We start from the raw sequence: 14,347 nt of genomic DNA, 5'->3' as shown, positions 1-14,347 counted from the left end.
GTTTTTTTCAGAGCTGGGGACCGAACCCAGGGCCTTGCGCTCGCTAGGCAAGCACTCTACCACTGTGCTAAATCCCCAACCCTATGGGGGTCATTCTTATTACAACCACTACAGATCCCTACCTCCCCTCTCCTTCTTTTCCCTCCCCTCCCCCTTCTCTTTCTTCCTATGTATCTGTGTCTGCGCATGCTTGTGCATGTGTGACTACTAATGGATGGAAATACAGGATCATCTCTCCTTGCCAATACTGCTGCCTCCCATCTTCTCTTCCTCATTTCCCTCCGTTCTTCCCTTCATGCTCTTCCTCTTCCTCTTCATTTTGAAATGAGTCTCCAGCTGGGGCTGGCCTCAAACTCCCTTAGACTCTGTAGATGACCTTGAACTCTTGATGTTCCTGCCTCTCCTTCCCGAGGGCTGGGGTTACAGATGTGCACCATCACACAAAATTAATGCAGAGGCGGATGGAACTTAGGACTTCCTACATGCTATGCAAGCCCTCTACCAACTGGGCCACAGCTTCCTCTCTCCTCATAGTCCTGCTTCCTCTCCTCTCCTCTCTCTCTCCTCTCCTCCCTCCCTCCCCTCCCCTCCCCTCCCCTCCCTCCCCCCCTCTCCTCTCTCCCCTACTCTCCCCTCCCTTCCCCCCCCCTTTCCCCTCTCCTCTCCTTCCCCCCTCCTCCCCCTCCCCTCCCCCCCCCCCCCTCCCTCTCTCTCTCCCCCCCCTCTCTCTCTCCCTCCTCTTCCTCCCCCCCCTCCTCCTCCTCTCCTCCCCCTACCCCCTCCTCCTCCTTCTTCTTCTCTCTCTCTCTCTCTCTCTCTCTCTCTCTCTCTCTCTCTCTCTCTCTCTCTCTCTCTCTTTCTCTCTCTGACAGATTCCCATTCCCACAGGCTTACCCTAAGCCCAACTCTCTTGTCTGAAGTCTTTCCAGGGATGTTTGTGGTTACATTGTTGGTGTGGGGGGTGGGGGACAGAACCATCTTTCCTTGCCAGACCCTTAGCTTCATCCAGTCTGCAGAGACCCCCTGGACAACCTTGCCTGCTCCGAAGAAACCTGGCTCTCAGCAGCTTCAGAGGCCCAGGGGCTTTGGAAGGCTGCTCCTCACTGAGGGGGGATCTAGGTGCAGTTCCTTGTGAGTAACTAGTTTCCTTCAGATCCTAGTCTGAAAACACTTGTAGGTGCTGCTTTCCTCCACCCAACCTACATTTGATCAACACCTAGAGGCCCGGTTTGATCATCACCAAGTGCCTGCTGGGAAGGGTCTTGTCAGTCACTCAGCTTCAGACTGTGGGGCTCCTGAGACAATGAGGGGCCTGCATACCTTTTTATTTGCTGCAGCTGAGTCCGGGGAAGAGCCAGAGCTGTCAGCCTGTTGTTGGAGATTGCTTCTAATGCTTGATTCAATTGGGAATCTGCATGTCCAAAAGCTGAAGGTCCTTGTCCCCATTTGTTTTTTGATCCATCGGTAAAGATGCCTGCGGCCAATGGCAGGGCAAAGGGAGATGAGACAAAACCCTTAGAGTTGCGCGGGCTAGGACTCAGGGAGAGGAGAGGGAGAATCACCATGACTTGGGGAAGAAGGACGGGACACAGGAACAGCAGGAGATAGAGCCAAACAACCATGTGAGATTTTGGTAAGTAGCCACTGGTCACTTCCTTGATTGGGCCTGGGCTAGCAGAGGAAGGTTTTGGAATGCTCAGTCATTGAGTTAGCCAAGGCAATTTAGAAATAAGCTAATGTGTGTGTGTGTTTCATTTTTGGACCCAAAGATAGCTCCTGGGCGGGTGCACTCATGTGCGCTTGCGCATGAGAGATCCACCAGGAGCACGAAGGGGTTCAGCCCAAACTCAGTGCTGCAGCCTCTGTGCCTTCTTCCCTCACAAAAGCCGTTCTCTGCCCTGTGCTGAGAAACCACCTAGTATCTTGGAGTCTCGGGAGCCTCAGACCTCAAGCCTCAAATACTTTTTTCTTCTACCAAGCTTCAGGCTTCTGAGTCTCTCCTCTCTCTGTAGCTACACACGCCTCTGTCAGTACCAACGCTAAGGGTTTATCTGAAGTTCGGCTTGTCGAGAAAGGAGTTCAGAGAAGTGGAGGGACAAACCGTCCACGTGGAGAGTCTGCGACTCTGCAGTCCGACGGCCATCTTGACCTTATCAGCTGTGTGATCTTAGTGGATATCTGAAGTGTAAACTTGAGGGTTCTTTGGAAAGTCAGTTGTGTCAGATTTCGATAAAACAGCCAGGTGAAACAACATTTCGACGAAGCAGACACAGGTGAAAGGATGTTTGGCTGAGGCAGACTCAAGAAGGAATGTTTTGCTGACGCAGACACAGGTGAAGGATACTCTGCTAAAGCATTCATTGAGTCAGTGCCTCTCAATCAAACCTAGAGCTGACCGATAGTTTCTGTGATCAGCTTGCTCCACTGATCCTCTGTCTCCGCCTTCCAAGGCCAGAATTCCAGGCCGATCACCACATCTATCCAGATTTATGTGGGTCTTAGGCATGCTGGCAGGGTACTCCCTTTAACCAACAAGTCATTTCCCAAGCCCTGACTCTGCTTTTCAAACAAGCTTAAGATTCTTCTTGAACTGGAGAGACGGTTTAGCAGTTAAGAGCGCTGACTGCTCTTCCAGAGGTCCTGAGTTCAATTCCCAGCAACCACATGGTGGCTCATAACCATCGGTAATGGGATCTGATGCCCTCTTCTGGTGTGTCTGAGGACAGTGACAGTGTACTCATATAAATATAATAAATATTAAAAAATGATTTCCCCCATCTGTCTTGATTCTTTCACCTCCATCTGACAGGTCAGGGCCTCAGTCCTGTGGGCCTGGGCCATTTCCACACTTCTGCCACACCCTCTCCCTCCAAGACCTCATCCAATGGCAGGTTGTAAAGTACCTATCACGTGCCAATGACTTCTGACTTCAAACCTGCTTCCTTTCAGGCCTCTGAAACAGGAGTTCATATGTCTCCCTCCATTTAATTTTATGACCCCTTCCCCCGATGGGATTCTTCATCCCCTAGCTTCCTCCTCCCTATTTCAAGTACCCGTGCTAATTCATTGGCACTCAAGTCAAAAAGCAGACCTTGAGGGAAAATGTACGTTTTTAAAAGACTAGTGCTGCATGACCTCACGGGGCAAGGAGCACCGAGCCACATGCTCGCTGTTGAACTCTGACCTTACAAGATTCTGTTTTGCTTGAGGCAGGGTCTCTCTAGATAGCCTTGGCTGTCCCAAGACCCACCATGTATGTGGGAAAACCTCGCTAATTAAGGTTGAAGTTCACCATGACCTGAAAGCCTCTGTGCTCGTTACAACATGGAGGACTCCCCTCACTGGTGTGGATTTTTTCTTCTCTGACCTTATCTGAGGAATTTGAAGTACACACACACACACACACACACACACACACAACTCCACCTGAGGAATGTCATGTAGCCTTAGATGGATTACAGGATCAATTTCCTTTCTCCTGATAGCCCCTGTTCAGACAGTGCCTGAGATTCCTGAAAGGTTCCCCCACTCCAGTGTGGCATCTCAGTGCCCTCAGCCCTCAGCCGATGACCTTTGCCCTTCCTGGATGTTCCTACCTTCAGTCCCCAAAACTTCACAAGCCTTGAATTCCCAGGGTAAAGTTGATCTGCTGTCTTACAGCTGGTCCCAGTGTGGTCATTCACCATACATATTCACAGGGGTTCTGGACTTCCCATTCATCGTCTCCGCTCCCTTTGCACTCATAGACCATATCAGCCGGCAATCCATGAAGTCAGGGAGAACCTTATGTGTAGAGCAGACTGGTCTCAGATTCACAGAGAGCCCTGCCTCTGCCTCCCAAGTGCTGTGATTAAGGGCGTGTGTTGCCATGCAAGATTTTTTTTTCTGGGTGGTACTAGCACGAGTCTTTAAATCCCAGCACTCAGAAGGCAGAAGCGGGCAGATCTCTGAGTTCGAGGCCAGCCTGCTCTACATAGAGTGTTCCAGGACAGACAGGGCCACAAAGAGACTCTGTCCTGAAAAAAAAAAATATATATATATATATATATGTGTGTGTGTGTATGTGTATGTGTGTGTGTATATATATATATAGTATTTTTTCCCTTCTCCATTCCTTTTTCTTTCCTCTTTTCCCTACTCCCTCCGGTCTTCATTAGTAGTTGTTTCTCTTTTAAGGTCTGCCAGTCTTTCTGTCTCTTCCCAACCCCCCTCCCCACCCTGTAGTGTGTGTGTGTGCATGTGCATGGTTCTTGGAAGCAGAAGAGGACATTGGACCGCCTGGAGCTGGAGTTGTAAATGGTAGTCAGCCATCTGATGTGTGAGTTGGGAACTATATTTAGGTTCTTTGGGGGAGCAGAAAGCTGAGCCATCTCTCCAGGCCCCTTCTCACTTTTTTTTCTTTTGCGTTTTTGAGGATGGAACCTAGGGTCTTACATATACTCAAAGAGTTTGACCACTGAGCCACACCCCCAGCCCCTCACCGGGGGATTCTAGGCAGGGGCTCTCCAAGTGAGTCAAACCACAAGTCAACAAAAAACAAAAAATAAAAACTGAAAAAAAACCAAAACAACTTTTTGTCTCCAGCCGCCACAGGGAGAGGAGTGCCGCCAGGTCCACGCATCTGCAATGGATGGTCGTTCAGAACTGCTCCAGTTTCTTGTTCAAGAGGAATACGCAGAGGTACATACAGCACGGAGCCCAGTAATCTGAAGGCCGGAAACTCCTTTCGCTACAACGAGCTAATTCGCTGCAAGACCGTAGGAGTGGAGCCTGCAGCTGATGGCAAAGGGGTGGTGGTGGTTATGAAATGAAGATCCTGTCAGCGAAAACCTGCCGCTTCCTACGTGAGGACCACCATCAACAAGAATGCTCGGACTACCCTCTGCAGCGTCAGGCACATGATCTGAAAGAACAGGTACCACCCTGATCTGACTATGGCGGCCATCCGCAGGGCCAGTGCCATCTTTCGAAGTCAGAAGCCTGTGGTGAAGAGGAAACGAACCCCCCCCACCAAGAACTCCAGAGCCCCACGCCCCAGAAGCAATAAAGAGTCCACTGACTTGTTCGACCACCTCAAAAACAAAAAAACCCAAAAACAAACAAACAAAAACCCCCCAAACCTTTCCTGACAAATATTGTGTTATCTACCTCAGTCCCAGAATTCAGTAGGCTAAGGCAATCGGATCCCAAGTTTCAGGCTAACTTAGGCTATACAATGAGTCTCTGTCTCGAACAACAACAAAACCTCTTTCCTCCATAGGCATACAGTCTCAGATACGTTGTTATAGTAATATAGACCAACATAGCGTCATTATAATTGTGGTCTAGAGTACAGTAGGCTGCATATTTCCAGGAGGGACAGAGACCTCAGCCTTAGATCATGTGCTAAAAGATTCAAGAAGCATGGTTCATAGTTAGATCTGAGAAAGAACAGCAAAAGAATTAGCAAGGAGGAGCCATGACTGTGAGGACTAGAGGCGAGAGGATTGTATACCTGGAAAGACACCGACTAGAAAGAACCACTAGAAAGAACAATAAACCACTGCGCGCTAGCTTCTCCAGGGTTACTGAATTGAAGCCCCGCCCAGTCACCGCCCCCCCCCACTTCCTGTCCCTATAAAGGACAGCAAAATGTTTTCCAGGCTCGCTGAGCCCGACCAGTGTTATATTCACTCCACACCAGGGCCAAACACTCTCGTCTCCCCGCCCTATAAACAGACAGAGCAAGTCTGTCATAACCACGAGACTGGGCTACTAAATGCATAGTTTGTCCCATCTGGATGCTCATGTATGCTCAGCACGGCACCCTCAGCCCAGTGAAAGGTAACTTCTCAGTAAGCATCGGTCTGTCAAATAAATGGACCATTCTGTTGCTGGCTCCTCAGTTTGGAATGTGCCAAAAAAAAAAAAAAAAAAAAAAAAAAACCAAAAAAAACAAAAACCAGGGACATGCAGTCAAGCGTCAAGGACTCCAAAAACCTATAGTAAATATTACGGGTCAGCGTTTTTAAGTTTAATTTTTTTTTTGAATGAGAACCTATCTCTTTGTTACAATGCTATACATGGAGACATGGAAATGAAGCTGGGTGGGGCTGGGGAGATGGCTCACCAACTAAGAACGATCCTTGCTCCTTCCCAGGACCCAAGTTCAGTCCCCCGGATTCATATCAGTCAGCTCACAACCGCCTGCAGCTGCAGCTTCTGGGGATCTGACATCTTTCTTCTGGCCTCCTGTGTGCCTGCACATGTGTGGCACACACAGGCATACATCTAAAAATAAAGCTCGAAGGCGATCCTTTTAAGTACACGTGCTTTTATTTTTTTTTACTTTATTTAAAAAGGGATTTATGTATCGGGATTGATGTGAGTTACAGGTGGTTGTGAGGTGCCATCTGGGTGCTGGGAACGGAATCTGGGTCCTCTGCAGGAAAGAAGAAGTGCTTTTTAAAAAGATTTTTATTTTATTTATTATATATAAGTACACTGTAGCTGTCCTCAGACACACCAGAAGAGGGCATCAGATCTCATTACAGATGGTTGTGAGCCACCATGTGGTTGCTGGGATTTAAACTCAGGACCTCCGGAAGAGCAGTCGGAGCTCTTAACCACTGACCTGTCTTTTCAGCCCTTTCCCATACTCTTTTTTTGTGTGACTCTTGTATGGAAGCCAGGGCTTGAAGGGTATTAAGCAAATGCTCTACCACTGAGCCCCGCCCCCAGCCCTGTGTCTTTGAACTTGAGAAGGGTAGTGTGTTCACAGGACTAGATGCACACTAGGCTTCCCATGTTGCATAAACAGTTGGTTTATATTCAGTACAATTACTTTTGAAATATTTTAATACTTATTTTTACTTGAGTGAGTAGGTATGTATGTGTATCTACCTATGTGGGTACCTAAAGAGACCAGGGAAGGCATCAGATCTCTGAAACTGGAGTTACAAGTAGTTAGGTTTATTAATTAATTTAATTATTATTATTATTATTATTATTATTATTATTATTATTATTATTATTGGGTTTTTCCCCCAGACAGGATTTCTCTGTGTAACAGCCTTTGCTATCCCAGGACTTTCTTTGTAGACCAGGCTGGCCTCGAACTCACAGAGATCCACCTGCACTTGCCTCCCAAGTGCTGGGATTAAAGGCACTTGCCATCACCGCCCAGCACAAGCAGTTAGGTTTTTTTTTTTTGGAGCTGGGGACCAAACCCAGGGCCTTGCGCTTGCTAGGCAAGCTCTCTACCACTGAGCTAAATCCCCAGCCCCAGCAGTTAGGTTTTTAATATTTGTTTATTTAGTACCAATCTCACTATGCATCCTTTGCTAGACTGGAACTTGCTTTGTGGATCTGGCTATGTAAACTGGGCTGACTTTGAACTCACAAAGATCAACCTTCTTTCTTCCTGAGTGCTAGGATAAAGGTGTTTGGCACCACCCTTGGCTACAGGTACTTAAGAGCTACCGTGTGGGTGCTCTGAACCAAACCCAGGTCCTCTGGAAGAGTAGTCAGTGCTCTAAACCACTGAGCCATCTCTCCAGCTCCACCTCCTGATTTCTCCCAGGATCTGAGTTCAGTTAGAAGTTTTCATGAGGGTCGGCTCACAACTGTAATTCTAGTTCCAGGGGATCCAACGTCCTCATCTGATCTCCACGGCACCAGGCATGCATGTGGCAAACAGACTATATCAGACATAATATATATAAAAAAATTCAAAAAAGATTTTTAAAAATAACTTTGCACCTGTTTATAGTTACATGACCCCACCTGTTATTTTATTCAGGAAGTATCCATGTTTGTTGCTGTCTGTTACACTCTGTTGACTTTAACATTAATGCTCAGGCAGGAGTGTTTCTCAGTTGGTAGACGCTTGCCTGGCATGCTAGGGACCTAGTTTCCATCCCTAGAGCTACAATAGACCAGCCACTTTGGTGCAGGCATGTGGTAGCCCTGGATCTTGAGAAGCGGAGGCAGGAGGATCAGAAGTCCAAAGTTCTGGTTATATAGCAAATTCAAGACTTGCCTGGGAGACGAGATATCAGGGGAGGAAGAAAGAAAGAAAGAAAGAAAGAAAGAAAGAAAGAAAGAAAGAAAAACTTGTAGTGATGCTTAAATTCTCTGAATTGGCTTGTGGGTACCCTTCAAGCTGGCTTCTGTGTTCTAATCGGTTTTGTTCTTGTTCTTTGACTGTACTGACATCTAACTTTCTGAATCCACTCGATATCTCAGGCTTACTTTATATCTTCTTTGCGCCCCTGCCCATGCTCTGCCTGGAATCCTCTCCTTTCTCAAATGAGAAAGGTATGAGGTCCTGACCCTTCACTTCCAATAACGCCTCGATGCCTTGGTCTCTGATTTCAAAGCAGCAGGATCTGCCAATGGCGGAGGTGATGCTCTGGCGGTTGCCATGGTGACCACAGGGCTTCAGCGCACGGGGACGCTATGACGTCATTGCCGGAGCAAGTGCAGCCGCTACTGTCACATCCTGGTCTTTAACTCTGTCACAGGGCACAGGGCGACCTCTGAGCCAGCAGTAAGAGGCGACCTACTCCACCTCCCCAGTCTCCACCCTGACACTCACGAGGTTGGCAGCAGCAGGTAGGAAGACCAGCGGCCTCGGGTCCACAGAGATTGCCAAGGCCACCGGCAGTGCGCAGGGGGGGAGTCTGCATCTTCAAACTCTCCTTGGAGCAGCCTTGCCTAAGACCTGGGAGACAAGGCCACCCAACTCCAATTCCGTGGCTGACGTGAGTCTAGCAAGAGTGAGCTCGCAGGGAGCAGAGGGCAGGCTGCAGACGGCTGCGGGTGGTCCCCTTAACTGAATTGGACCAATTGTGTCTATCAGTCGTCTCACCCGTGAGGCCTTGTTTTCTCGTCGCCCTTGGAAAGAGATCTCGGCATCCTGGATCCTTCTGTGGGTTCTCGAGGCAGCTCCACAGCGCAGCAGCGCGCGTACAGCTGCCTCAAGGAGTTGGGCAAGATGGTATTTGGAGTTCAGGACATCGCATTGTTAGAACATGGTTGCAAGGCCTTGGAGGTAGACAGTTACAAGTCCTTGATGATCCTGGGGATCCCGGAGGACTGTAGCCACCAAGAATTTGAAGACATCATACGGGTCCCTCTCAAACCGCTGGGCAAGTTTGAAGTGGCTGGGAAGGCCTTTCTGGAGGAGGACAGATCCAGGGCAGCTATCATTAAACTGACAGAAGACCTCAATTACGATGTGGTCCCCAGGGAGATCAAAGGCAAGGGTGGTATGTGGAGAGTGGTCTACATGCCCAAATGGCAGGACATCGAATTCCTCACCAAACTCAATTTGTTCCTGCGGAGAGAGGGCAGGACCGTAGAGGATGTGGCCCGCATCCTCAGGCAGGAGCTGTGTCCCACCACACTCGGAGAGCTACCTCCCAGGAAGTGCTGCCTGTCTCCACCAGGGGAGAAAGCAGACAAGGGGGCCATCCTCAAGGGGGTCGGTGTGATCTCTCTGGAGGACCCAGAGAAGGAAGGCAAGCCTGAAGAAGGAAAGAAGGGCAAGAAGAAAAACAAGAAAACTCGGCGCCGACAGCAGGCTTCTGATAGGAAGCTGTAAGTTAAGTTGGATGAGTGTGTATTGGGGGGAGGGGTGTGCTAAGGGAGGGTGGGAGTGACCTGAGTGGGTTGGGGTGACTGTGGGAAGGTACAGAGCATTTTCGGACCGAGTGACTGTGGGTAGGAGGTGTTGGACCAGTGGGTGGGTGGTTTTTGAGCCGGAAAGATTATCGCTTGAGCGTGGCACATGTGAGGAAAGCCTGTTTGTTTTGCTCAGTCCGAGGACTGAGATAGGGCCTTGAGCGTGCTACACAAGTGCTCGATCGCTGAACCATGCACTCACTGGGAGGTTCTAGGCAATGAGCTGTATCTGCAATCTGAGCCTAGTACTTCCCAACTTGTAGGCTAGTTTAGTAGGGGTAGCCCCATCTGCTTGAGTGGTTTTCTGTTCACTTCCTATTTGTCTATTTCACATCCATTATATTCCAGAATGGTACTTGGATCTTGGAATAAAAAGGGAGAAAAAGTCAACAAAAATCCCTGTCTGTGACACTTATGATGTCATCTAAGATAACATCTAAGTGTTTTCATTTAAGCAAATTTAGATTAAGTTGAGGGATCGTATGTGATTGAATGCTGACACTTTATTCATTCAAACAACGAAAATCTCCTGAGCATCGATAATGTGCCAGGTACGGGACGTTCAGTCAATGATTCTTGGCCTTGCCCTCGTGGCTCTAATTCTGTATCTGAGGAATTGTGGGGTAATGTTTGAGACTGTGCAAGGAACATGGAAGAGTGTGTGTGTGTGTGTGTGTGTGTGTGTGTAGTATTGCTTGAGCGAAGGAGAGAAACTTCTGACTGAGAAGGGTCCCAGTGACTTGTAGAAGACTTCTAGCAACTTTGAGGGCCAGCAGGACCAGCCCCACAATGGGAGCCAAATCCAAGACAGTGCTTGTGACTGTTGCCATAGAGACATGTGCCTGCTAGCCATTGCCTGCACAGAAGGTCCACAATGGCAAGCTTTTGAAAGTGTTTGGCCAGACCTGCCAAAACTGGAACTGACCCTGGAAGGACTTGTCATGAAGAAAATGTCTTTCTGGGAACGGGTCACCATTCTTCGGGCACGATCACCAGAGACTGGAAGTTGAAGACAGTTCATAAACCATGGTGGACACGAGGTGCTCACTGTCTGCACTGAGGACCTTGCTGATCTGTATGTGTCCCTAAATGGTGGTGGTTGTTTAGTACATGGTGACTCTCCTTTACTGAAAGGAGAGTCAGAATGACACCCTTGGTGCCTTGGGTAAGCATGTAGGTCTCCCCTAATTAAATCCTAGGAATCATGACTTGTAGGGGAGAGACACACTCTTTTCTAAAGAGAAAAAAATAAAAGAGACCAGACTTCCGAGAGAGGAAGAGGGAGAGAGACAGAGACAGAGACAGAGAGAGACAGAGACAGAGAGACAGACAGAGACAGACAGAGACAGACAGAGACAGACAGACAGACACACACAGAGGACAAACAGAGACTAAGCTAGCCATGATGGCCCATGCAATCTCAGTATTTGAGATGTGGAGGCAGGAGATGAAGGGTTTGAGGCCAGTTTGGGCCACATGGTACTCTGTCTCAGAGTCCTCAGGTCTATTAACTGATAATCACACGAGGGTGAGGAGGAGGGAAAGCATCTGGAATATTGTACAAAGATTTGAGCCCACGGAGCTCCAGAGAAACCAGGAATGTTAAGCACACAGGGCTGTCTTTCCAACGGGAAAGATAATAAACCTGTTCTTCTAACCAGAAAGCTGAGAACGGAAGCTGTGATCTGCGTTATCTGTTGATCCAGGCCATATTAAGCTCCCACAACCAGGACCAGAGGTGGCTAGTAGCCCAGATGACCTCTACACTATCTGTGTGACCTAGACCAGGGCAGACCCTTCCTTAGGCTCTTAAGCTCCCACAGGTAGCACATCCCCAGAACCCCTCTTCCTGGAAGATACAGCAGGCACCCTGAATTGAGTTTCAATGTAATTATGCTTCCTTGTGCAGCGAGGGTTGTATTACACCAGGAAACTTTTTTCCAGATGATAAACTGGGCTTAAATACACCAGGAGCAAACCGTCTGTTATTCGACTTCCCAAAGTCTGATCCAGGTTGAGGAAGTCCATCTGCACTGGGTTTTTACTGTTAACCCTTCTCCCTGCTCACTTCTGTGTATCGGCACCTGCCCCTTCTGAGAGACCATTCCCGTGGAATCTAGTTGTGGGTGAATGGAGAGAATCTCTTCTGGAGCACCTACAGACTTCCACTACTTCAAGAGGGACCTGCGAGGGCTCTAGGTGAATTGCATTTCAGAAATGTAATCTGTGTACATACAAAATTCAATGTTTTGAGACCAAGTCTTGTTATGCAACCTATGTTATCTGGAACTTACTATGTACCCAAGGCTGGCCTTTATTTAGCTCACGATCCTCCTGCCTCAGTATCCCTCAGATAGTAATTACAGGCTTGCACTACCTATGCCTATGTGATTTTTCTATTATCTTATAACATGGAGAACCCTCTGTATCTTTCTGTTTGTTTTCGGACACTGTAGCCCTGCAAGCATCAAACTCACTTAATCTCCCAGCCTCAGATCTGTGGTCAAGAAGCTTCTAGCTCTATAGGCTGCTGAGAGGATGAAGCCAGTTTATCCCTCAGGGCCCTGGGAGCCTGACCACATGAGTTTGATTCCACAGGTCTCTGGTGGAAGGGACTCCATATGAGAGTCATGGCATGGGCACCCACCCCAACACAGACTCACACACACACACCACACACACACACACACACACACACACACACACACACACACACACACACACACACACACACCACACACACCACACCACACACACACACACACACACACACACCACACACACACACACACACCACACACACACACACACACACCACACACCACATACAGGCACACACACCAAAACACCACACACACACACACCACACACACCACACACACCACACACACACACACACACACACACACCACATACCACATGCACACCACACACACCACACACCACACCACACACCACACCACACACCACACCACACACACACACACCACACACACACACACACACACCACACCACACACACACCTCACACACACACACACACACCACACACACACACACACACACACACACACACACACACACACACACACACACACACACACACACACACACATCACACACACACACCACACACACACCACACACACACACACACATCACACACACACACACACACACACACACACACCACACACACACACACACACACACACACACACACACACTAAGTCTAATTTTAGATAAGGAAGAGGTCCTTGGCTCTCTATGTAATTTCTCAGCTCTGGCCTGGGTGTCCTGCTCTCAGAGCCCTGTGCAGCTGTGGCCATTACCACATTAGTCGGCTCTCAGGCAGATGCTGCACGGCCAGCAGCGTGTCTGCCCGATGCACTCTGTTGAACATGAAAGCACTGTGGCTGAATGATAAAGGACAGTGACATTTCTCATCATCATTCTGCGGCCTGAGACGTGCATGTGTTCTCGGGTATTTCTCCTATGGCCATCGCCTTCGTGACGGGCAGCATGGATCTTTATTAACTGCTGCTCACAAATCTAGAACCCTCAAAGCCATTTCCCTCGGAGACTGTGGGGACCAGGTGACACTTCCTGACACTATCCTGCAAGTGGATATGTGACACGAACGATTTGAGGTACTTTCCTGCATCCACGTGGCAGATGTCCCCAGATAAATTACAGCAACCATCCTTCACGACCCCACTTAAGAAGTGGGCTCCCCTTCTTTGTTCTTTGTGGTTGATATTCGACTGTATAAATATGAGGTGACGAAATAAATGAATGCTAGTGAAGCCACACGTGTCCTGAGTCCGTGGGGAGGTGGGGGAGCCACATAAGACTTCCTTTGGGAAGATGATCTCCTTGCTTAAAAAAAAGAAAGTGGACCAGTAAAGTGGTTAAGCAGATGAAGGTGATTGTAGCCGAGTCTGGGGGCTTGAGTTTGATCCACGGCACCCAGAAGGTAAAGGGAGCAAGCCACGCTCATAAGGTGTATTCTGACCTCTGACCTCTGACCTCCTCATATGCTTGTTTGTCCCTCTTCCTCTTCCTCTCTCTCCTTCTCTCTCTCTGTGTATGTATATGTGTGTCTGTACACACACACACACACACACACACACACACACACACACACACACACACACACACAGTATTTTTTAAATTCCAAAAGCTCCTTGGATGAGTTGGCTTACACTTTTTAAAAAAGAGATGTTATCTGATGCTGCTGGCTGAGAGAACATGGAACACACAGCCCTCTTCTGCCTGGCTGGCTTCCGGGGACCCCAGGCTGTTTTCCAGTGCTGGGGTGAGTAAGAGGCCAGACAATTTGTTTGAGTAAAAGCAGATGGCGGAGGGACAGGTGTGCTCAGCTGTGATTCCTGCTCTCAGGAGAGAAAGCTAAAGCATACACAGGGCTACTTAAAGGCCAGCCTCAGCTACATGAAATCCTGTCTCAAAATACTCAAAAAGGTGCTGGAGAGATGGCTCAGAGGTTAAGAGCACTGACTGCTCTCCCAGAGGTCCTGAGTTCAATTCCCAGCAACCACATGGTGGCTCACAACCATCTGTAATGGGATCTGATGCCCTCTTCTGGTGTGCCAATGACAACATACCCATATACATTAAATAAATAAATGTTTTTAAAAAACCAAACAAAATAAACACCCCC

General features: G+C 48.5%; 1 protein-coding gene and 1 pseudogene across 1 annotated transcript; both read left to right on the top strand.

The window, feature by feature from the left end:
- Window positions 1–3,324: 3,324 nt before the first annotated feature.
- On the top strand, window positions 3,325–6,213 carry LOC116893401 (annotated as a pseudogene).
- A 2,537-nt stretch (window positions 6,214–8,750) lies between these two features.
- On the top strand, window positions 8,751–9,609 carry LOC116892584 (paraneoplastic antigen-like protein 8C). Its single transcript, XM_032894365.1, has one exon. The coding sequence runs from the start codon at window positions 8,978–8,980 to the stop codon at window positions 9,584–9,586; it is 609 nt and encodes a 202-aa protein (XP_032750256.1). The 5' UTR covers window positions 8,751–8,977; the 3' UTR covers window positions 9,587–9,609.
- Window positions 9,610–14,347: the final 4,738 nt, after the last annotated feature.

The sequence above is a fragment of the Rattus rattus genome, chromosome 2 (assembly GCF_011064425.1).
Source record: "Rattus rattus isolate New Zealand chromosome 2, Rrattus_CSIRO_v1, whole genome shotgun sequence".
NCBI lineage: Eukaryota > Metazoa > Chordata > Mammalia > Rodentia > Muridae > Rattus > Rattus rattus.
This window is presented reverse-complemented; position numbering and strand designations above follow the sequence as displayed.

Excerpts from the sequence above, each read along its gene's own strand:
- LOC116892584 (XM_032894365.1), top strand. The coding sequence starts at position 8,978 with ATGGTATTTGGAGTTCAGGACATCGCATTGTTAGAACATGGTTGCAAG.